General features: G+C 38.9%; 4 protein-coding genes across 4 annotated transcripts; 3 read left to right on the top strand and 1 right to left on the bottom strand.

Moving 5' to 3' along the window:
• Positions 1-2944: 2944 nt before the first annotated feature.
• LOC110063075 (alpha-1A adrenergic receptor-like) lies at positions 2945-4204 on the top strand. The gene has a single exon (XM_020770024.2). The coding sequence runs from the start codon at positions 2945-2947 to the stop codon at positions 4019-4021; it is 1077 nt and encodes a 358-aa protein (XP_020625683.2). The 3' UTR covers positions 4022-4204.
• A 3170-nt stretch (positions 4205-7374) lies between these two features.
• On the top strand, positions 7375-9147 carry LOC110060360 (alpha-1B adrenergic receptor-like). The gene has a single exon (XM_020767130.2). The coding sequence runs from the start codon at positions 7933-7935 to the stop codon at positions 8983-8985; it is 1053 nt and encodes a 350-aa protein (XP_020622789.2). The 5' UTR covers positions 7375-7932; the 3' UTR covers positions 8986-9147.
• Positions 9148-11480: 2333 nt separating this feature from the next.
• LOC110063473 (beta-2 adrenergic receptor-like) lies at positions 11481-13939 on the top strand. The gene has a single exon (XM_020770461.2). It carries the CDS (start codon positions 11588-11590, stop codon positions 12647-12649), a length of 1062 nt encoding a protein of 353 aa, XP_020626120.2. The 5' UTR covers positions 11481-11587; the 3' UTR covers positions 12650-13939.
• A 4227-nt stretch (positions 13940-18166) lies between these two features.
• On the bottom strand, positions 18167-24046 carry LOC149116889 (chymotrypsinogen A-like). Its single transcript, XM_089282555.1, has 6 exons — positions 23917-24046; positions 22461-22661; positions 21776-21987; positions 21152-21461; positions 20820-20912; positions 18167-18585 (listed from the first exon to the last, which is right to left on the bottom strand). Exons 1-6 carry the CDS (start codon positions 23966-23968, stop codon positions 18443-18445), a joined length of 1011 nt encoding a protein of 336 aa, XP_089138681.1. The 5' UTR covers positions 23969-24046; the 3' UTR covers positions 18167-18442.
• Between the last annotated feature and the right edge of the window lie 444 nt (positions 24047-24490).

The following is a 24490-nucleotide window of genomic DNA, read 5'->3' as shown; positions in this document are numbered from 1 at the left end:
CCGCGCCACAAAGGTGGGCTCTCTCTAACAAAAAAAAAACTAAGCTAAATACTTCAGTACACTTAATCTATTTACAAGAATATTCCTTAAAAAAAATAGGCGTTTCCGTAGTTCAGTTCAGTTCACCTTGCGTCTGAAGTCCTTGTCCATGAACTTAACAACGTTCCACCAACACATGACACACACAACGAACCAATTCAAACTCCCGTTTATTACTCCCACCTTTCAACTTACTTCTTCCGATTACGTCTTCACTCAGTCCGGTATATTTCAACTTGACTTCTCCGATTTACTCCAGCTGTCCGGTTTACAACGGCCGACTTCGACAGAACTTTACGCTTGTCCTTCGATTGCTTCGACAGAACTTTACGCTTGTCCTTCGATTGCTTCGACCAGCTATTTAGCACTCACGTTCCCCGGCAAATGGCTCTTTGTCGTGAATTTAGGAATGGTTTACTGATGGCTTCTCAGTAATGAAAATGTGCTTCCGGACGTGTTCCTGCCACTTTCTAGCCTCGCTCGTAACTACACTTCAACCTGCTTCTTCTACAAACAGAAAAACCTCTCAACACGTATCACCCCAAAAGCCCTAAATATGTAAACGCAAGGTGTTACAATCAAAGAAAGAAAAAGAAAACTATTGGTTGAACAGAACTGGTTACGTAATGAAAGAATACAAATCACATAATCGAGTGCCACGGAATAAACACGATTCCAAACAAGCCGTTCCCATGGGATGTAATTAAGCATTCCATGACAAGTGGTCGTTCTGCCAACTTTCGAACACTCGTAACGATCCTTCAGCCTTCGTTCGCCTCGGAGACTAGAAGAACAATAGAGCGAAACTCTTTTGAATTTCCCGGCAGAATATTAATATATGCCAAGCTCCGCCTCCACAAACAATAGGACACACGCCGACGCTATAAGGCATTGAAATTGAGAGGTGATAAAATGTGTCACTTAACCATCGTATTTAAAGTAACGCTTTGCGCGAGTTGCAATAAACGAATTTTCAGCATGTCATCTGTGCAAGAAATGCAGCGCGTTGATCGGGAGCTCTTTTTAGAGCTCATTGAATCCCCGGTCAACCCCGCTTTCTTGCACATGTCAGGCAAAAATGATCTCAGAGAGATAAAAGAGTTAAAGGAAGCGAAGCAGAGTACTTCATCCTCAGCCGGTCTAAAAGAGATCATTTTTGATTTTCGTTGAAAAAAAGATCTCAGAGTGTTCGGAACGTCGTTTTAACATCACTTTAATTTAATTTCATCAACGTAAGAAGTGTTCGGACGGCTCCCATGTGTTTTCAGTTAAAGGATAATTCTTCCACTGAATAAAATACTCTGCCTTGCCCCCTTGATTTCGTTGAGAGACTATGCGCTCAACTTCATAAATACCCATAACAACGGGCTTTTGCTTGAGTCGGTACTTATAACTGAGGCGATGATCATAAGCGTCATCAAATAGTGATGCGTAAAAGCCGAGCTGCTGTCTCGTACGCTTTGACATGTTACTCCAAAGAGTATTCTAATAACTGAATACTCGAACCAGGGCCTTTTAAATGTTTTGATCAATTAAAACGGTTCCAATTTTGAATAATTATCTCACACATGCAGTGGACAACAATGCTCACTCAGGCGTAAGACGCGCTGCGTGCCTTTGCTTTTTTGTTCGGCTCTGAATTTCAAACAGAAATGTCATTTATTTTCTTCTTCATCTTCCGAATAGATAAAGACCTGTGTTGTCTTTTAAGTACTCGATCAACGACAGACTACGTGAACCGATCGAGTAAAAGACTACGTCTGATGAACTGCTTTGACCGGTCGAGTAAAAGAGGACAACGATAAAGTAGAAGAAAGCTTTATGCGCACCGTTCTTTCCATTTGGCAACGCTTTGGAAGAAGAATTTTTTGTGGGAGAACTTTTGGCTCCCGCGCTCAAACCATTTCGAGTGTGACATGTTAACAAAAAAAGTGAGAATGTCACTGCACACGACTTTGTTGACAAAAGTCTTTGTGAAGAGCGCAGGCCGCCTTTAAATTAGAGCGCTTTTGTTAGCTTATTACACCTTGGGATTTACTTCACACATCAGACCGTTTGATTGACAGCCGCCGATTCATTGACGAGAGCAGTCGGAATTCCGACAGCTAATATTTGTAATTATTATTCCGCGCATTGAAAAACTGAGCACTGCAAGTATATGTCGCGAAAGACAATAGAATTCTGCGCGATGCTGTTGGCGCCGAAAAATAAAGGAAGCTATTTTTTAATCAGTCTAAAGAGAAAAATAATTCAAAGTAAGGTGTATATTTCTTACCGTAATTTGAGTTCGTCTACCTTACACTGAAATTAATTTCTTTCAAAGCTTGGCAAACCAAACAATTCCTTTTTGCAGGGTTATAAGTTTTGACACTTCATTTCCTTCTAAATAAATTAAGAGAGATGAACTATCTTAAGTAAAATTAAACGTCATCTTCAAATATATTAAAATCCTTTTGATATCCGTTTGAGTTTGTTATCATTTTAATATAAAGTCGCTAAAGCAATTTCCATTAGGAAGAGCTGTCTGTTATGAATGCAGATTTGCAAATTCCACGTGACCCGACAGTCTGTAACTCATTAACAACAGCCACTCTTAATTACGGACTGATATAATTAACGATATCAGCCTTAGGGTCCAAGAACAAATTACACCTTTGCACCATGAGTAAATTAAAATCCGAGGCTACTCAATTAGAATATTTATCTGGTAGCTGGCAGACGTCAAACAGATAGACAAAAGATGACTTCTGCCCTCTCACCAACGGATGCATTTTAAGTACAATGTAATATATGAAGGGTTCATTTTCGGTCAGCATCTTGGTTAAAAATCCACTTTTTAAGAAATGCAACAAAAGACTTGGAATTTTACGTAAAAATATAAAACGTGTCAGTCGTTGCAGAAACGATGAATGACATTCAAGGCTCGAAAACAAGCAATGGCTCAGCGATGCCAGTAACCACTTTTACACTGGAAACGTTCTTCATTTCGGCGCTGTATTTCGCCAGTGCTCTGATTTCTGTGTTTGGGAACATTCTTGTCATGTTGGCGGTTTGCACCAACAGACGACTGCAAACAACAAGTAATTATCTCCTTGTCGCTTTAGCTGTACCCGACTTCTTTCAAGGAGCAGTCTCACTTCCCCTCAGACTCGTAGAAGTTCTGAAGGCAGAATGCGACCATCAATCCTTTTGCCGTGCTTCAATACACGTTTCCACATTATTTGGTGGCGCCTCAAATCTCCACATCTTACTGATCGCTACTGAGAGGTTCATATCCATATATTGGCCATACTTCTATAGCAGTTGGGTCACAACAAAACGCGCTTTACTGGGGGTGTGTGTGACCTGGTTGTGGATGGTTATTTTCTCGCTTTTACCTGCCATGGGTTGGGGTGCAAGGGAGCCAGAAAATTCAGTTACTTTTTGTCGGTTTCCCGCATTTCTGACCCAAGAGTACATCTCATTTCTGTTCGTATTTGTCCATTTCATTCCCATAATCACGGTTACTTTCCTCAATGTGTTCATCCTGCGAGCGAGCCTAAAGCACGTGAGACGAATTGGAGCGCAAGTTGCTGCTTGCAATCACAACTCTCGGACTGAAGGAAATTCCGAATTTGATCCGGAGCATGTGGAAGAAGTACGGAAAAGGAACGCAGAAGCAGCAAGGCAAAGAAAATCCACACGTATCGTGGCTGCAGTTGTGGGATCCTTCATCCTCTTGGTTGTCCCTATCATTATTATTGATATTGTTGAGATGCTCAGAGGTGCAGTTGTACCAGTACCAGTTGTTAAGACGACGGTTCTGATGATATATGCCAATCATTGCGTGAATGTTTTCATTTATGCAGGTTTTAACAGTGATTACAGGAAAACGTTTAAGAAGATTGTTCTGAAAGGCATAAATTTTGTCAGGGGGAGAAGCCCGAATGAAATACAATGCACAAACTCATTAGAACAGATAAACACAGAGGGACAAGATTAAAAATACAATGCTGGTTGGTTAGTTATGGCGAAAGTTTAAATGCAGTTTCAGCTCTGATCATGCTTAAAAGGTAAATACGTGAGCGAAGCGTGTAACTTTCGATAACTAGTTCCAAACGTATTCGATTTATGTTTAGTTCCATCGAAACCGCCTAATTAGAAGGGTGAGACTTTACTTAAGATTTTATTGATCCTTTGTAAGTAAACAGTATCTATTGCTTAAGTGCCGGTATGACGAAAATTGCTTCTCTTGATTCCGTTTGTTTTTCCTGCAGTTTCATTGTTTCCATAGATAATTAATGGCGGACAGATAAAACGGACTTTCCATGCTCAGATTGAAAATCGGCTTGTCCTTGTAATTTACTACTGCATAAACGTTCGAAAAAATGCAAGAACATAGAATTCGAGAAACGTGATCGAACTGAACTTTAATTAGTATCGTTGAAACAAGCTTTTCTTCAACAGATAATGAAACTAAAAGTGCGCCTCTTCGTCAATTTAAGAGGAATGAAAACAAGATCTATAGAGTAGATACTTTGATGTCAGATACTCCAGACTCGCACTTATGCACAACAATTTTAAGCAAAATTAACAGCGTTTTACAATGAACTGTTTGGAAGGTAATAGATTTCAGTTTTTACACTCAGTAGCATTTAATCAGCTAAAATTTCTGAGATTCAACCCTTTATATTCACCAAGTGGTCAGGTGGGCGTCGCAGAGGATGCACCGTTCCAACATTAGTAGTGGACGGTAGCGTTGAGGTGAACCGATTGTATCTCTCGAAGGGAGAATTGCATCATTGACTTCCCCTTCACGGTAGTTAAAGGCTGTGCAAAGCAGAGCAAAGTGGGTGTTTTACGTAGTATAAAACGACGGATCCGCAATTACAGAAGAGTTTCCTTCTGGACAAAAGCGCGCAGCCAAACATCGTTAAACCAGCATTTTACAAAGCCATCATTCATCTAGAAAAAAGCCAGCGCGAATCATTAGTGTTTTGAAACAGTGATTGCTTAGAAATTGAAATGATTAGTGTATTTGTTGTTATTGGTCTTTCTCCTGGACTAATTTATTGTCTGCCAATGATTGTAGTGTGGGTCACTGGAACGTGGTAAAGATGTTTTTCAAATTTCGTATAATTTTATTGAACAGACTTGCTTATCGAAAATGCTCATTCTTAAAACATAGCCATTTAGTCAGATCTTCTTCACTCTGTCGAAATTAATTTTCGAACTTCATCAATTTTCTGACCAAACTACATCCGTTTAATGTCATACAAGTATGCCTGAGGACCAAGCTGGCAATTTATTTCTTCTTATTGAGGATAGAATGTTTAATGCTGCTGCTGACACAAGGGGTCAAAACACAATATCCCGGACACTGCACTTGGTACATCAACTGGAAAAAGTTGCACCGATGAAGTTAAACTGGCAAACATTTAACATTTCACCACAAGTCATTTGATTACATTCCCTGGGAAGATTTTTTTGTTTTCAGTCTCATCCTAGCTATTGTCAGACTAACAGTCACTTCAACTTCTTCCAGATTAAGCAGTTTGAACAGCAAAGGAAATTCGACAAGAATTTTTGTAATTAAGCTGACATATCATAAAGCAAGATAAAAAAGCAGAAACAGAAATAGCGAGAAGTGGATTCGAAATATTGGTTATCTTTAAATAGCGATGAAACATTTTGCTGTGCTGCCAAGTTATTCAGTTTGATGAAGAAGGAACAAACATATCAATATACGCGACCTGCCTTTACATTAGCATTTTGAAAACTATACAAGCGCGTGCTCCATTAGGTAAATGGACCCCACCTTGGACAATTAAATAAAGCCATTACTTCAAAGAGCTCTGGGGGATGGGTCTGCGTAACGGATTTATTTTTGTCCCAAATCATTTGATCGACACACTTTCGTAAGAAAGGGACATGGTCTTTCTCCTATAAAATATCACACAAAGAAATACTGATCTTGAAGTGCACCGAAAGCGACTGTATATTTTTTGAAGCGAATTTTCTGCATAGAAGAGAACAATTGAAAAACCTTGGCTTCTTGATCCAAGACGTAAATTGAACTGTTAGCGTGACCTGCGACGTCACTTATTGAATGTGGGAAGACCTAGCAATATTTCCGAAGCCAACTCAATTTTATAGACGGAAAAGAATGCCTCTTCTGTCAGTGCATTTGATCGGCAGAGAGAAAAACAAACAAACATGTTAGAGACGGATATTCTAAACGGAACAAAAAAGGTGAAAGAAGCAGTCGCAATTTTAAAAAGATTTATTTCGAGTTAATTAAAAATTCAAAAATCCATGTTGCAGTTGGGTCTCACTCACAGCTACATTTTTTAAAAGTAGAAACTTAATATCTACATGGTCCGGGATACACCTCTTAGTCCCTACATCAAATATGGCGAACTTGTTCTTTCCTCGTCAATCGTGAGGCAAAATAAAGGTCGTTTTTCACAGTAACTAAACCAGGCTAATGAAATGTTATAATTGTCTGGTGCACGCTTTATGTGATTGGTCAATTATCCAGGCCGTAATCTAGAGTACGGACCGCTTTAGACCAGAACGTCGATTTAATAAGTGACATCATGTTCAGATACAGATCATCCATTCCCCCGTCAAATGGTCCATAATCTTTCCGTTTAGCGCATGAACCGACCGAAAAAAATAGCCTTTATCTTTCCAAACAACGCAATCAATTATTTGGGGCACTGAAACAACATCGAATCACTGATATATATTGTTGCCAAAAGAATACCGCACCACATAACAGTCAGGTTAACACAATCAATTCCAGTTGCAGTTTGCTTCGGAGAAAAATGGAAGAAAAACACAGAAACAGTGTTCATCACCAGAACTTGGCATAAATACGAAGAAAAAAATGATCGTTACTTTCGCGATTTGAAAGGTCGCACGGGACAAGAATGTTTATTCAAAAGATTTGAATAAATGAGCAACGCTAGTCGTTATAATCCGCGATATTTATTACCTTTTCTTGGTTCACCCATGAAAAATAATTATAATACTGTCAAGAAAACAGGCAAGTAAATAAAGGAATAAAAGAATATCATCGTGACAACGTGTGATTAGAATAAGTAATTTCTTAACAGAGAATTGAAACCCATTTAGAAAAGTGCTTATCTTCCTACCGGAACTTGTTAGCACAACCGAACCGAAATGAAAGTAATAAGTTTGTACAAACGAGGACCTATGGCATACAGAGGACTTTGTTTATACAGCTTTTCTAGCACTAATGGTCGGTCCATTGTAATGAAAGGTACACAACAAGGTCACTGTTTTGATCTCGAAAACTAAGGTCCATCTATTTTCACGGCACTTGATTTGCCAAGCTTGTCGTAGCGGTGGATAAAAAGACCCTTTCAGATGGATCGGTTTATAATCTGGCAAAGTTCCTCTATTTGACGTGTATGCAAAATTCAGTAGCGAAAACGGCTATCTTTCAAGGTTATTGTTGTCATTAGTTGGAGATCTGAATTACCATGCAACCCATCGAAATATTCCTTCGACAAATATGGATGGCAAACATAAACCATAAAGATTTTAGAAACGAGAGGTTTTGTTGATCAGTGTCAGAAAGTAAATGTGTCAAAAAAGTGGATATAAAACCATGGAGAAAACGTTTAGTTTACGGCAGACTGGGAGGTGGTCAAGTGGTCGTAATTGAAAGGCAAATTTGAATTTATGATTTTCGTTGGAAGAGAGCCAGATTTCATTTCATACTCAAGGCACCAGTTGTTTTCCGCGAACGCTCGGTACGTAATTGGCCTGCTTATTCACGCTGGACAAGGTAAACGATTTAACAGCACTGTAAGCCATAGCCGTGAATAAAAGAGCGAGATCAACAAAAGACGATATTTTTCACTCCCAAACATAAATTGAGGAATGGAAAATTTTACAGGAAATAGCTCTTCTTATTCAGCCTCCGGTTTAGTCAGCCAGTTACCTGAGAATCCAACGGGATCCATCCCTCTGGCGTGCCTTTATTCGGTGATTTCATTTATTGCGGTGTTTGGAAACCTTCTCGTTATAACAGCTGTTATCTGGGACCACACGTTGCGGTCATACACAAGTAACTATTTCCTCGCCAATCTTGCAGTGGCCGACTTTTTCCAGGGAGCTGTGGCAATTCCTTTGCGGATACTGGAGGTGATGGCGCTTGAATACGACCCAAACGTTTTTTGCAGAGTCGCAATTCCTACTTCAATATTATTTGGGGGCAGTTCCAACCTAGCTATCCTTGTAATAAGCATCGACAGATTTCTAGCCGTGCAGTATCCTTATATTTATGTAAGATACTCGAGCCTCAAATTCATATTTGGTGCAATTGCATGTGCGTGGTCAGTAGCTTTTGTGTTAAGTATAACGGCCGCCTCCCGATTAGTGTGGCTTAGTCCTGATGTCCCATCACGAATTTGTCGTTTTCCTACCTATCTGAACCAGGATTATATAATGAGCATGTACGTTCTTGTACATGCCATTCCCATTGGTACAGTAGTACTTTTATACGGCTTTATTCTCAAAGCCAGTTTAAGACACGTGCGCAAGATTCACGCACAGGAACTTGCGGTTGCTTCATGCCGCAATACAAACGGTGACCTTAGCATCATCGAAGAAGAAACCTCGTCTAGTACAAAAAGAAGAAAAAAGCGCCATCGGGATAACATTAAGCATAGGAAAGCTGCCAAGACGGTTTCTATAATCGTTGGCATTTTTATCGTGCTTGTAGTTCCTATCATAGCAATCGACTTAGCAGAAATGTTGGGGGCTCCTTCAGCCCCCGCGTCGTTAACTAGAATCTGTGTTTTTATGATTTATGCTAATAACTGTGTTAACGTTTTGGTGTACGCTGGTTTTAACCAGGACTTTAGGCGAGCTTTTAAGAAGATAATAATTAAGTTCTTTCGAAGTTTCTACGAAATTAGACCGCACCGGTGAAGCGAGGACTAATATTGATTTCTGTAAATATAGCATAATTTTAATTTCGCTGTATATGTTCAACTGCTGTTCGTTATCAACTTGTTAACTCAGTTTCAAAGATTACTTGTAAGTAAACAAAATAATGTTTACCCGAACATAAAGTTAACGTCGCTTTTAAAAGCTTCTTGTGGACATGTTGTGAGTGCCAAACATAGCTGACAAATTATGTTACTATCATTATCAAAACTGCAGATGATGTAGTTAAAAAAAATTGAATATTGCTAGCTTAAGGCAACCTGAAAAACTAAAAATAGGCAATTTTACCATAGAAAAGTTCAACATCAAAACACAATCAAGGGGAATTATTTAAATAGAAAAAGATGAAAAAACTAGCAGTCATTTTTTGCCTTTTGAAACTTGCTTGCGGCTGAACTCTCTTCAGCTCCAGATTACTCAGTGTTTCATTCCAGGTATTTCATTGCTGGGAAATTAACTAAAGCGTATAAATCTACTAACAGCTTATTCGCTTCGTTACCAGTTGTCATGAATTATTTAAAACTGGGCTAGAAACTTTCCGATGTCCAATTGTGACGAAAAAATGGCGTGTTTGTAAGTGTTTCCGGACAAACCGTAATTGTGTAAAGCAACGTTGAAAGTCTTCACAGAGTTCATGATTCAAAATTTAACAAGAAATATCTTCAATAGTAATATAATACATCAACGTAATATAAAACACATGCTAAAGAAAGATAATACTTATCACGAAACATGGAGAAAGGCCTATATATAGAAATATTACAAAGCTAGCAAAATTGAAATTTTTCGCAATTCACAGAGAGAACCTAGTCCTTTGCTCCACGAATGCGCGTGTCTCTTTTTGTATGTGTGTGTGTGTGTGTGTGTGTGTGTGTGTGTTTGCCTTTGTTTGATTAAAAAAAAATCTTATTTGCTTTGGCTCTCCAAAAAACCACCTGCGTATAGAATAGCATCAACCCCCATACTACAATGGTGGTTGTGTAATGAGTAAGCAGCATCTGTTATACCAGAGATTACAGTGGACCAATGATTATTTTCTCCGTAGCACACAATATTTCTTCCCTGTTTTTTCCCTTTTCAATTTCTGTTCATTTATTTATTTACAAATCTATTTGTTTATTTTTTGTAGGGGGAAGGTGGTTGTTTTTCTACCTAAATGATGTTCTAGCTTGTTTTGAAAACCATACGAATTGATCAAGTCGAGAGGCTTAATTTAATTCAGTCAAAATGTCGACCTATTTGAGACAAGGGGATTGGACATGAGAAACGCAATCAGTTTGACTGTTTTGTAATCAATGCTTTGAACCCGGGAGTATATATACTGCGCATAGTGTAAATATCAGTCACTAACGACATTTATTTTCAGAACTGCACTAACCTGGACTCTCACAGGAGACGAGCTTTAATTATATTGTTTCACAGGATCAGTAATTCCTCGGACTGATAATAACATATCAAATAATAATGAAGCGATTTTCCGTGCACGCCACGCACGAAATTCAAAGTTGGGTAATCGCGGTGCAAAATTCCGAATTTGTTCTCAGTCCTTTATTTCACAGTGGTGTTTATGTACCCAAATAATATTTAATAATAATGTTCCAAATAATAGTTCACCTCCATCATGGTTCTAAGATTTCGAAAGAAGAATTTTAAAAAAGATACAGCATCATAGTTTCTCGTCCGGCGCGGCGTTCCACGCTACAGCTTAAATCAGGGCTAGAATTAAAATAAATGTGACGAGTTTGGCGAATTTGCTTGGACTGATAGTCTTAGATGAAACCCAACCTAATCATTGACCCCAGTACATACTTTGGTGGGCTGGAATACCGCAATATATATATATGGAATAATAGAATATAAGGAAAAAAAATAGTCTTTCGTATGTGGTAACACTCAAATAATTAGAGTTGGTTTGCACCTGCACGATTCGTACCGTACGTACTTTAAACAAATACAAAAACCAATATTACAAAACCGAACGACTCAACTCAACTTATGCTTTTATTACCAAAACCGTCCTACAGTGGATTAAGCCAACATGCTTAGTATTGTAATACGAACTCAAACGAAGGCACAACACGTTTTTGTTTGAGAGGTTGTTAGCAATGATTTATTTTACCTCAGTTTTGACACCTTCCAAATGGACCAGAAAACAGAAAACGACACAAATTAGAAAAGGTTGATTGTGTTGTACAATTAAAGCAACACAAGGGTTCTAGTTGACAATTTTTTCTTTTACTGGGCTTTTTCTTGTTCCTTTTCGGGAATGAAGCAGAGGTCACTTAAAGTTTATTGTATTCTTTAGATTGTGTGAATGGCCATTGTCAGCTACTACTAGCTGGCTCTTAGAAAAAAAAAAGGCAGAAATAAAAAATAAATCGTAAATCAAATTAACCAGAAAATGTACCATTAGTTGTATTAGCATAAAAATAGTTAACATATTGTATCCAAAATAAACTGAAGATTAAATTGCTCTGAAAACGTACAGCAGATAGGAAATTTCAGCTTTTCAAGCATAACTAATTTATATGAAAAAAGTTCCACTCTATGGCCATAATTCTTGTTCTTGCTCCGTGGTTTTAAAATGAAAGAAGCCAACAACTCTGGTAATAATTCTTTTGAAAAGCTGTTGGCGTCGAATGAAACCCTGCTACCACAACAGCCAGCAGCTGCCATGGATGTAGCTACGGCCATTATTGTTACAATTCTGATTTTGATTTCGCTTCTGTCAGTGTTTGGCAATGCCCTCGTGTTGGCTGCGATCTACATGAACTACAACCTGCGAACAGTGGGTAATTTTCTCTTTGGTAACCTAGCTTTGTCGGATTTTCTTCAAGGTGCAATTGCGATTCCTTGTCGTATTGCGGAGTTGTTGTACGCCGACTGTAATTTCCGCCGTTTGTTCTGTCCCGCCTCAATAGCTCTATCCATTCTTTTTGGTGGCAGCTCAAACCTCACCATTCTTTTTATCAGCGTCGAAAGGTTTGTTGGAGTTCGGTGGCCATTCCTCTACTACTCTTTCATAACAACAAAATTTGTTTTTACAGTGATCACTTTCACCTGGGTTTCATTAGCAATCTTTGCCAGCCTTCCTTTGTTCGCTTGGGGCGGGTTGACAAACTACCAAGCTAATTTGTGTCGTTTTCCACTGTTTTTGACCTCAAATTACATCACTACCCTCTATCTCGTCCTTTACATCGTACCAATGTGCATCATAGTTCCGCTTTACACCTTCATTCTCAAAGCGAGTTTGAAAAGTATTCGGAAAATTCACATCCAGGAACTGAGCGTCCGAACGCCAGCTGCAAGAGTAAATGAAATCGACGTTGAAGAAACCGATGCTGCTGCTCCCCGGGTCCGAAGGACAACTGATCAGGCAGCAAGGCAGAGGAAGTCTGCAAAAACTGTGTCTCTTGTTGTTGGATTGTTCATCATTCTTATAATGCCCATCGTTGTCATTGATATTGTGGAAATCCTCGGGGGCCCGAAGGTGTCCCTCTTGGTCATCAGAATAGCCGTGGGGATGGCGTATGCGAACCATTTTCTTAACATTTTCATCTATGCAGGCTGCAGTGGTGAATACAAGCGGGCATTTGCGAAGATTTTGTCAAGATTAAGAAGTTATTTTACAAACAATTCGCAATAAATTTACTTGGTAAACTAGATTGCAAATGAATGCAGACAGGGAAAAGGCTCACGAAAGCCTCATCTCAAAAACCTGAGCTGGACAGGTATCTAACAAAAAATGAATGCCGTTCACACATAGATGATGACGTTTTTGAGAGACTAACAATTCGAGAAACGAATTTCTTACTAATGTAATTTAGCGGTTGATACTGTTTGTTTTTTTTAATTATTATTTTACGAGTTCCAATCAGTGTTTCAGACTTTCCCCAACAGATATAACAAGACCGCAGTTAGTTTGCACTTCAATTAACTTGTTTGTTTTGCAGGGAGAAGGATCCAGTGGTTTTAGAAACTAGGCGGTGAAAAAAAGTTTAACACGTTTAAGTTTACAACGCGTGTGGTAACATTCTGAGCGAAGAAGAACTGGCTAAGTCTAAAAAATATCTTGGGATAGACTACCTGGGAAATAAGGCCTGTATGGGGGTTACCTCTCTGATCCTTCACTTTCTCTTGATCCCATGTAAAATTCAAGCTAATGAAATTAACTAACGTCTGCATCTTTTGATGTTTTCTGCAATGCTCTGCTTGACCATAGATGACTTTTAGATTGCAATTCAAACAAATGACGAACCAAAAACAAAGCATTCCAATTGGCTGGTCTTTGTTTTCAGCCCTCTTAGCAGTCTTGCGTAAGTCAAACCAAAGCAAATCCTCATCTGAGAGAATATCATACAAAGTCAGAAGTGTAGCAGCTCTCGTAAGCTGCTATTGTTTTCATTATTGTTGCAGCTGTTATTTTTTCGGTGCTAGGGGCATTGGTTCTGTTGTTTGTTCTATTGTTGCCTTAAAGATTATCCAGCCATTCATGTGAGAACTTACGAGAGAAGCTACATGACCCTACAAAGTTTGCCTCAGCGCATTGAACATTGCATTCAGCACACGTGACACAGGTATTCAAAGCCGCTTTCACTTATGTGGAGCGCTCGTTTATTGGTCAATAGAAAAAAATCATAAGCCTGAGAATTTTATAATAAATAAGCTTACATTCACGATAAAGTTTGTCAAAAGTTCTGAAACACTTTACTTAAACAACCTACTTGTAGATGTGTTTGCTCCAAAGTACCTCTGAAAAAAGATACAGTAAATATGGCAAGCATGCAACCATGTGATTTAAAGGTTGTGAATATAATGCAGCAAATAACATTTACTTATAATATAAAGGATGCGTAAATCTACAAAGCACGTTTTTGATCTGTACATTGTCAAGCTTGTTCAAACTGATCTGATGCCATAAATGTATCATGTCTAATATGACTGTGATGTGTGGACGTTGGGGCGAGCTTCCGTCCAGCTAGTTAAATACAATTATAAACAATAGCCTCCGTTTTGCGCGAAAATATGGACATTATCTGTTCTCTCGTGGAAAAACTGTGAGCTTCGAGAAAGGACAAGGACAAATATCCGAGCATATTTTCGCGCAAAATGAAGGCTCTTGTGTTTATTATCCTTCAAATGTGTTTCGCAACGTTTTAACACGCACGGTTTTGAAAATTGGGAATTAGTATAATTTCTGAGCTGAACAAAGAGTTTCCAGCACTCTGATCGGTCGAGCGATTCCTTATATGACGCTATATTCACCGCTCAAGGCGGTGAATATAACATTTTCGAGGCCTGATTACTAAGCTCGCCACCTTTGCCATCTCGGCAAGTAAATATGGCGGACAGTTGTTGAATCAAATTTTCATTTATTCGGTAGACATCACTCCAAGCCCAGGATATTTGGAAGGATAAAGAATTTTCAAAATGACTGCTGTCGCCCTTGAACCAAAAATCCTTTCAAGAACTCGTATTGAAGGAATTTAAGGTGGTATGGTATCCTAAAATGGACCAAAACGTTAGTTTAAATATGGTGAAAAAAGATCAATTGTGTGCCATTGCACTCAAGAAGAGAAATTAAATTTTGAAAGTTTTACTCAAAATGGTTGCTATGGAAACCAGCCACAGCCTTTTGAGGTAGTGTTTTACAGTATTGACGCCAACAGTTCCTGCTCTTTCACAAAACAAAATTTGATTTTCAAGCAAGAATATCTTGTAAGTTTCTGTTTCGTTCTATGCAATAAACTAAAGTTTTGACAGTTAACTCTTGTTTTCAGTGCTTTCCACAGGCTTTTTTTGGAAATAACCTTATTTTGTGCCAAACCCAGTGAACAAATTATCTAGTGTCACGTGAAAGACGTAAAAAATGTTATGAGTTTTTTAGTTTATTGCATCACGACACCATTGGTCTTTGATTAACCCAAATCTCGGGAATTTCTCTTAAATACCTTCCAAAGTAGAAATGTTGACGTGAAGTCAGTTGGTACAAAAGTAGACCGTTGAGAAAAATGCACTTAAAGTTTCTTACAGGATGGATTAAGCATTTAACAAGCCGAACATTGTGGGGGGAAGGTGCAGATTCGATCTCGGCGGAGGGGGGGGGGGGGTGTAATGGTTGTTCTATTTTGTAAAAAGTTTCTGTAGTTGTAGAAAATGTTCCTTTTCATAAGGGAAATGACTGAGCCTGTGATGGTAAATCAGGCACAGCTTTTCCCAAGTAATTATGCCAATGGACTCGTGCATCTCTTTACAGCTTTACTACAAAGTATCGTTTATATATGTGAAAACTAATCTATATTTTTGGTCATGTTCTTATTGTAAACAGCCGTTGCTATGGCCATTGCTACGTAAAAAAACTTATACCACTTGTTGATTCCACTATCAACTTGACTCAAAACTCTTGAAACTCAACGATTTTAGTACTAAAACTCCTGAGTAAAACTCAGGATAAAACCTCCGATTACAATCGATCGACGACTTCGAAAACCAACTAGGTCACATGGTGTAAGTTGTACATACTTAGTCTCCCGGATGTCACGCAATCCCTATAAAACGGTAACAACACCACTGTATACTTTCCTTAAATTTCACACTTACTATAGAGGTAAATTCGGCAAGATCGTTTCAAAATGTTTTTAACAAGTGTTCAAGGGTTTTAATCTTGTATTTTTTAAAAATGGAATTTTTCATAAACATCGCCATATTTTTGGGTATATACAACCTTAAGAATCACCAACGCAATGGTTACGTTGATCACCAGCAGGTCAGATCGATGGACCGAAGTTTATTTTTCTTCAAACTAAAGCTACTCATTTTTGGACGATGATGACAGCTGTGAATGAGGTCAACAGCGATAAAACAACGGTACGGGATGAATTTGTTTTTCGTAGTGTTTCGCTTGTTTGTTTTACTGCCGAACTTGATGTGTAAATTGATTCACAATCGATGTAAGCTTATGTCTAAGCTTAATATTAAAACTACGGCTCCATGCGTGTATGCAAACTAACAGTCTGTTTTAGTCGTTTTTCTGTGTTTCACCTCTGAAAATTATACTAAAACAATTATTCGCCTCAGGCTTGGGGAACGTTAATAAATATTCACCTCGACTTCGTCTCGGTAAATATTCACCAATGTTCACCTCGCCTTCGGCGAATAATTGTTAAATATCACTCAGATATTCCGCACTTCCGCTGGGGAATATTCAGTCACGTGACGCGTTTGGATCAATCGCGCGCAAGCGAAAATATTTGATGGATAATTAACAATTATTCCATGAGCGCGCGTTGGCTATGACCAATCTCATATCCAACAAGCGCGAATGGAAAAATTGTTTTATTAAATTCAGTGCGTTTGTATACTTGGAAATTATAGCTTAATTTTATTGGATTTTAATTTTACAAAGCGACCGGAAGTCGATGTGGCAAAAACAACAACAAGTGGGAAATCCCATGACAAGCGCGCCGTTTGTAAAATTAGTTGAAAGCGAACCAAGCGAATTTGCTGAATGAAATTACAATCAAGTAGAATTCAAGGAACGTCTATCAAATGAAGGAGATGTAACCTTGGTCAGATAGTTTGAAAAGCGTTCAAATTCGCGTTATGGAGAAGAGCCGAATAATTGTGCACTTGCACACTGCCATTGTAATAATGCTGCGGAAAACTTTGATCGCCATGTGACACAGACGTGCCAAAATTATTCTCGACAAGGTCTCTTTCAGGATTCCCTTGCTTTGAAAGCCTTGACATTTCGAGCTGTATGTGTGGAGCTCATTGTTGGCCAGATTCAGAGTCAGGGACAGAAACTATCTTAGCGTCAGATTCATCTTCAGGATCTCCGAGGCCACCCTGATGGTTTTTCGTGGCTGGTAAAGAACCGGGCTTACTTCGATTCAGCTCAAAACATTCAACTCCTTGAGGTGTTTTTCGCAAGGATATCGGAATTGTTGGCGCTAGCTGTCGTTGATTCTCTCGTCCTCGTCGACCAAAAAAGAGACCGAGATAAACTGAACTAGGTTGTCCTCTGTAGCTGTGCGGGATTTTTGCTCTCGGCCGATCCGAGCTGGCTTAAGTCGAACAGTTTCCTCATCTGCTCACTGGAAATTGGTTTCTTATGGACTACGCCGGCAATGATGTCTGTTTTCCTGAGGCCTTTTACAAATGTTCTAATAATTTATTTGCCTGGTCAGAGATAGTGAAAAACGGTTTGTTGAGTGGCGGCAGGCGAAGGAAATGATCAATGGCGGCTCTAATGGATTGAACTTGCAATACGTGCCATCTTTCTTCCTCGCAGACGTGTAAAAACACTTCAAACAAATATTCAGTTCTTCTTTTGACATTTCTTATATCGGTTTCGAAAATTAAGTGCCACCAGGACTAGCAAGCCATTCTGTTGAGGTAAACGTTGTTTTTGTTACATAATCTTCATGAACGCGTAAAATCTCGGCGGTCATATTTAATTTTGTAACTTTTAAGGGAAACTTAACGTATACGTACCGTTAAATAAGCTAATCTCGAACTTTGTGGCTTTTTTGTTGTTACTGGGACGACACTGTCCATAATTTCCCGTATTTCTTCTGTAGATAGCTCACCGAATCTGCTTTTTTTCATCCATTTTTTGTCGACGAAACTTGGTTTCCCGCGAAAAAGTTAATGCCGAGCGACATTTGCCGCATTCATTTCCATTTAAGGTCAAACGCACGTATAATGGCTGGTAACTGAGATCCAGTGAACCAATCAGAAAGCTAGAGTTGCATTATCCGAGGCTGAGAATTTAATAATAAACTGTTATATGGTATAACGTCTGCATACGAGCCACATGGCTCATCGGGATGGCGCTTATCTGGTTAAGTAACATGAAGCGACTCAGAGTATTTCTACCCCTAACTGGATTAGATCGTGTATCTTATCCTTCAAATATTTTTCGCAACACGCGCGGTTTTGAAAATTAGGAAAAACACTTGGATATTCCCCAGTTTTGGCTGGGGCATGTACAGTCACGTGACGCGTTTGGACCAATTACACGCGGGCGGAAATATTTGATGGATAATAGATACTATTCTGAAATGAAAGAAGGATGGGTTACGGCTAAATATAGTGCTGGTCCCACAACGCGTTTTCCTTTTCACTGGTCCCTGATGTGAACACAAACAACGACGTCAGGTTGCTGGTTTAATTAATAATCATGCTTTATTAAGGAGAATGTTTTACATCACTGGCCAGGATACAGGATGTATTATCAAATCAAACTTGACATTTCTTCTGCACTTAAACTTCAACCTACGGTATAGAGAAAGTAAATAAAGGTTAGAAAAAGGCGAAACTTTCCGCAGATTTAAATGGAGGATTGAAAAGTTCTTTAAATTCACTGTTCATCAGCTTTCGAGACTGAAACGTGGTAAAAAAAAACTTAGTACTTAGTTATAGAATGGTAGCTTTCCTAGAAAACAAATATCAAATATTCACGGGCGTCAATGAAATACTTACAAACGCTGCATGTTTTGGGGCAATCCTTCCTAAAGCTGGGCATTTTATTGCAAAAATATTTATTAGCAGCACAATAGTCTTTGGTGTCTTTGCAACCTGCAAAAGAAAGTTACAAGGACTAAAGTACAAGAGCTTTTGTTGTCAGCTACCCCTCCCCCTTCCACCCTTCCATTGCATTGCTACTTGTTTGAAATATAATGCAATCCCCAGTGTAACATTATAAATTATGAGCATGCACTTGGTTGCAGTATTAACTGAAAATCAAATTCCCTGGTCTGGAAGCAAATGAAATCAAAATCAAATATACTCTTGTACATTAGCATTTTAAGGTGGCTCAAAACAGTTTTCCGTTTTCTTTGAGACTTTTAGAACTAGGAGCGATTTTTCAGGCTTGGAACTGTTCTGTTTTGAATGGCTGTGCTATTTTTTAAGGTAGCCCTCCCCTGTTCCTTTCATTGTGTTTAAGTCATAAATTAAGGTTGCACTGTCCCGTTGCATAGCAGCAAACCTTACTTTTTTTTACCATCAATTGCATCTATCTTAAAAACTAAGCCGGTGACCCCATATATATTTTTATAAAAAAATATTTTTATTACACACAGAAGAAGAAACAGGCAACATTATAAAACGTTCTGTGTAGCAGATTGTTCTTAAATTAACAAAAATGGAATTTCCAACTGGGAAAAATTCCACTCCACAGTTTTTTTACAATTTCGCACACTGATACATTCCGATTTTGCTGTTGAATAATTTTTTGCATTAAAAATGTAGGGTCGCCGGATCAGTACGTGAGATATTATCTTCGTAGATAAGAAATTTTTCGCCCGCGTTCTACGCGCAAATTAAAATCTCGACTTTGCAAGATCGCACTTTGCGCACGCGTGAAGACTGTCCGCTGATCAGTAAGACAGCAATTCCACACAAATAGACGCGAATAGCGTCTTCCTTTTCACTGTTGTCGTTATCAGCATAAGCGGTAGAAGAAGAGTTCCATAAATACCCGAAGGTGAGACTGGCCAAGTAGAAAGAACGAAGAAAAACTCAAGAGTAGTTTTTCTCCTGTTGTTTTTTAGATTGATAGCCAGTGCAATCGATTTTAACCTCAACATCACAACTTTCGTTTACGTCCCAGCACAGTGGTTTAAAATAATGTCTTTCCTTTGAAACTGCCTGAAGGATGGATGTTTTCGAAGGTAAAGTTACCTGATATCGATAACGCAAAAAGCCTACTAAACTTGGCGGAAACAAAGTTTTACAAAGTAGGCCTCGCGCCGCCATGTTTGTTTTGAGTTTTGCAAACTTTAATCTCGCGCGTTATCTCGCGACCCCCTCAGGTGATCACGTGATGCCTCGTGCTGAAGTGCACGCTAGAGCCCAGGCGTCTCATGGAAATATTACCGTTTTGAGCCACCTTAATATCAATTATACCCAGACCAATACTCTCGATTGTGATTGGTTTTCTGCGTGCCTATTTATTTAAGTGTCAATCTATTTAGCCCATGTGGGACACTGTATTAACTCTACCTAAAAAATTTTCATTAATAGTATTATAAGATTCTATTAAAAGATTTAAATTGAAATATTGACAAACAATGAAAGGAAATAAAAGAGTATATGTTGTCCTAAGAAACGCCTTAAATGTTATATCAATTAGTTGTATTAATTACACGTCAATTACGTGTGCTTCAATGGCTTCCTTCTTAATGTTTCCATACTGTATATTGTACTCGTGGAATACTGCTGACCTTTTTTTGCTCTAAAGAAGTTTATAAAGACTTTAACTCGAATAAAATTAGACCTCTTGTCGAGCAATTCAGAGAATAAGGCCTGGTTCACACTAGCGACATAACGAAATAAGGAAAAGATCAGTTTTATCTTTATGTCGTTATGTTCATGCTGTTATGTTGCTAATATGTCATTATGTCTACATGTTCACACTACAAACATAACGTCCTTTTTACGTCGAGATAACTTCCTTTTTATGTTGTTCGTGACGATATCGTTATGTCGCTAATGTGAACCAGGCTTAATCGTGCTCCTAATTTTAATTCGGTCTCGCACCGTGCACTCGCCGGATTTTAAAATTACACGCCCGATTATTCCTTGCATTGTAGTCCACTCGGTCCGATCTCCGAAACTGTATTGTCACATGTCTCGCGCATTAGTTCATTATCCGTTAATTTGATATCATATATGTATTTTTTTTGTAATAAATTTAAATCACCACTGAAAACAAACTCACAAATGATGATGATCGTTGGATCATCGAAGCATGTCTGAAAGTGGTTGCCAATTTTTTTAAAAAGTAAATAACATTGCGTTTTACTTACCAGGCTGCGCTGTTGATGGAGATGGTACGGGTGGGCTTGGTGGTGGCGATGGCTTGTCTAGCACTGGTGGCGTGGGGGAGCCACCTCCTTCCACTGAGATAAAGTTACAAGCAAACATAACTCAATCAATGCTGTTTCATTCTTTGCTCAACGGAGCTAGCAGTAAGGAACAGAACTGGCGATATATATTATTAGTAGGGTCGACAATCAATCCATTTGTGAAAAGCAAACTAAGAAATCTAATTCAGCCTAATTACTACTGATTTTAATTTTCGTCTTTTAGTCTTCGCTGAATGAAGTTTAATATGTAAGGTATATGTATGTACTTGTACCTATCCGGTCGTTAATCCAAGGAATGTAAGTTGTGATCCGAGTAAAAACTGTATATGCGGTCGTTGGACAGCCTCGTTTGCCAAAGCTAACAGCACCATGCAGATACCAAGTTCCATCTTTTTCACAAACAAGCGGACCACCGCTATCACCCTGACACCCGCCTGAACCACTCTCCAGGTCCTTTCCTGCACACAAGTGAGCTTCACTGTCATAGCGGGTGTACTTCTTTACACAGTCTTCGTGGGACATTACAGGTAGCTCTCCCTGTTGTAGAACGTTGGCTTGTGCCCCTCCTCCAGAAAGAAGACCCTGCCAAGCGTGGCTCTCCAATTAGCATAAGTGTACAATGTATTTTCAAAGGCAATAAATTTGATTTCAAAACAAGTCTAACGCTATCATGCTTGTCTCCTTGAGATATCAGTTTAATAATTATTTTTCGATACCTTCGTTAACGTTGAAAGGTATTAAGCAAAAATATCTTTCCAGATAAAGAAGGTTCAAAATATTATAGCGTATGAATGTGGTGCACACTTCATAACTAGTTTTCTTATTTCGTTGATTTCTTTAGCGCCGATGATTTCTTTATCTTGACATTATATATAAAGTAATTAAAATGATTTTTAAAAACCTGTTAAATAGCATTTGGTTCCAGGCTTCGGTGCTTCCGTGGGAAGGCAAACTGTGGATACCTTATCACTGATCGTCACTGAACCTCTCAGCTCAAGAACTGCAATGTCATGTTTCAAGTTCTCCATCGTAAAGTCGCTGTGTTTTTGAAGAGTCTTAACTCGAAAAACCTTTTCAACAGAAGTGATTCCTAGTCGTTTATGGACACCTATTGGACAAAATACTACATTTAATCAATTTAGAAAGCTAAATATCTTCTTGCCAGCTTTGCCCGTGCATATCAGCTTCCACTTAAAGTTGAACCGTTTTAAATTACTACTTCAGGCTTACGGATGCATTTTGTCTTCTCCCTGTTTTAGTTTTACTGTAAAAAGAAAGGTAAGGTCGGGTCTTCAGTCGGGCCGCGAATATGGCCCAGCTATCTGGGGCTTATAATTATGTCGTGGTCTCTGGGAGTGTAGTTCACTATCCACATATCATTAATATATATTCTGCATTGTTGTAAAACTAGCTTCAAATGTTTGCTCTATATCTAGGCGGGTCGTTTCTCCAAAGGCAGTTGTTGTTAGTGTTTCTCGACATATTATGGAAGTATATTGGCTATGAAAAGCATGTACCCAAAGAGCAAAATGAATAGAAAAATTAAAGGAAGAACAAAAGGATAGGATCCATGCATATTACCAACAACGACGGTGTATGCAGGGGGACTTGGATTTTTGTAAACGCAGCGCGCTGCGGTTACAACCCAGTTCGGTCTTATTAGAGATCCACCGCATATATGGTATCCGTCTTTACGGAGAGAGACCTGCCATGGCCAAGAATGTGGAGCTGCATCTTTACCGTTCACCACTCGTGTGGACTGGAAGGGTCGCCTGCCACAACCTGTAACAAAAGTAACATATTGTCAAAAACGTCCTAACGAGTGCGCTGTCATACTCGAGAGGCTGGTGGCGGATATGCTACTGTCGCAGTCTTAGTCTTGACACTCACCACAATCTGATTGCCTGGAACAGGCTTCAAACAAATATATTTTTTTTATCTTTCACCCAGTAGTTTAGTTTTGTTTTACCGTCAAAATTATACTCCATACTCCAGAGAAAACATAACCAAGTATCAGACACATCTAAACGGCTTTCACCTAACTGATGGGGCTGCGTTGCATTTTGTGTTTGATGTTTAGTGAAATATAATATCAATTCTAATTATTCATTTTCCTTGTAATAAAACTCATTCTTGGCATGCAGTGGATCAACGTTTTAGCTAGGATTCTGTGAGTGGCCGCCCAGTAACAGTTATGGGGCCATTATAAAAATTCTTGTTTTTCGGTATGCTACAACATACATCTTCAGAAGCGACGGTTACAAAATATGCCAAGATTTAAAAAGATTAGGACTAAAGCGAGGGATTGGTAACTAGCTAGACAGCAATGAACAAAAGAACCTACATCCGCTGTGAATTAATGAAGAAAGAGTTTTTCACTACCGACGTTTTCATTTAGGGCGGGTTTTAAGTCCCGTATTAACAATGTTTCCTTGATTTTACACTGTATATCACATTGATCACTTTCTAAAATCTCAAAATGGTCCCATTTGATGTTGTGACCGGTAGAACTTGAATAATCAGCAAAAGCCGAGGCGTGATCCGACTTGAGTGAGAGCTCACGCTTGATACAGACATACAAGAATGAGATCTCTCGGTTCTCTTCAAGTTCCATCTTTGATTTCGCAGAAATCGAAGATTGTCTACAAAGCCAGTTGCTGGGATTGCGATGCCTTCTACATCGGTAAAACCAAAAGAACCCCTTTTTTTAGCCACCCTCCCTTGCGTGAATTTTTTCTTGTTTTTCCCCACCCCCCTATCACTTTTCTAATGGTCCGTCCCTAATTGAGATGAGAGGGACTTATGCCGATCATCCCATCAATAATTTGGAGCCTTTCCTTGAGGCTCCAATTAATACTCTTTGGCGTGAGAAACTCATAACTCGTCAACTTTTGTATAAAATGATGAGAAAGGGGGTTTACACACCAAAGGAAAATAAAGTGAAATAGAAACAGCGCACGTAGGCACCGCAAACACGCAGTATAATATTAAGGCCAATGGGAAATCCATGAGGTGCTAAATAAAACACATTACGTACCTTGGCAAAGTGCAGGTGCTAATAGAGCAACAATGGCAAACGCAAGAAACATCGCTGAATGATTTCACCAGCCCGCCTTCAATGCTACAAAATGTCTTTAAATCTGACCTTCTACCTTGGGAGATAATAACTGATGAAGCTGTGTTTTCTGCGCAGCCTATCTTATTAGATTTAACTAAACACGAGCTTCCCTTTGTGAAAAAAGAAAGACGTATAGCAGCGGCTGAACCAATCTAATTGATCGTCTGGCTTGATTGTGATTTCCATTCCAAGCACATCTGCAAATGTATGTGACACTTGAGATCAACCTGATAAAACGAGCTCCTCTCAGGACACCTCCATAAATTTACACTTACTTCCCAAACAAGATTTTCCTCAAAGTTACACCTGTTCTCTTGATCTCTGCAAAAACTACAATCCGGTAATCGTACATAGGTACGTGTTCGAATTATGATAAATATTCGCTAACTGCTTTGTCCTGATCGTATAAAAAGCGCTAGGATGAGTGTCCCAAAGACTCCTTGAGGGTCACGTGACTTACATCTTACTAGGTAAACGGTAGGATTGTCAATTT

This window comes from Orbicella faveolata, unplaced genomic scaffold, assembly GCF_042242905.1.
Source record: "Orbicella faveolata isolate gen_17 unplaced genomic scaffold, um_ofav_v1 contig_12, whole genome shotgun sequence".
NCBI classification, from domain to species: domain Eukaryota; kingdom Metazoa; phylum Cnidaria; class Anthozoa; order Scleractinia; family Merulinidae; genus Orbicella; species Orbicella faveolata.
This window is presented reverse-complemented; position numbering and strand designations above follow the sequence as displayed.

What these genes read in the sequence shown, in the direction of transcription:
- LOC110063473 (XM_020770461.2), top strand. Translation starts at nt 11,588, where the DNA reads ATGAAAGAAGCCAACAACTCTGGTAATAATTCTTTTGAAAAGCTGTTG.
- LOC149116889 (XM_089282555.1), bottom strand. Translation starts at nt 23,968, where the DNA reads ATGTTTCTTGCGTTTGCCATTGTTGCTCTATTAGCACCTGCACTTTGC. An exon ending in AGCACCTGCACTTTGCCAAG is followed by an intron (nt 22,662 to 23,916) that starts GTACGTAATGTG and finishes CTTTTGTTACAG; the next exon opens with GTTGTGGCAGGCGACCCTTC. An exon ending in TCCATCAACAGCGCAGCCTG is followed by an intron (nt 18,586 to 20,819) that starts GTAAGTAAAACG and finishes TTTCTTTTGCAG; the next exon opens with GTTGCAAAGACACCAAAGAC.
- LOC110063075 (XM_020770024.2), top strand. Translation starts at nt 2,945, where the DNA reads ATGAATGACATTCAAGGCTCGAAAACAAGCAATGGCTCAGCGATGCCA.
- LOC110060360 (XM_020767130.2), top strand. Translation starts at nt 7,933, where the DNA reads ATGGAAAATTTTACAGGAAATAGCTCTTCTTATTCAGCCTCCGGTTTA.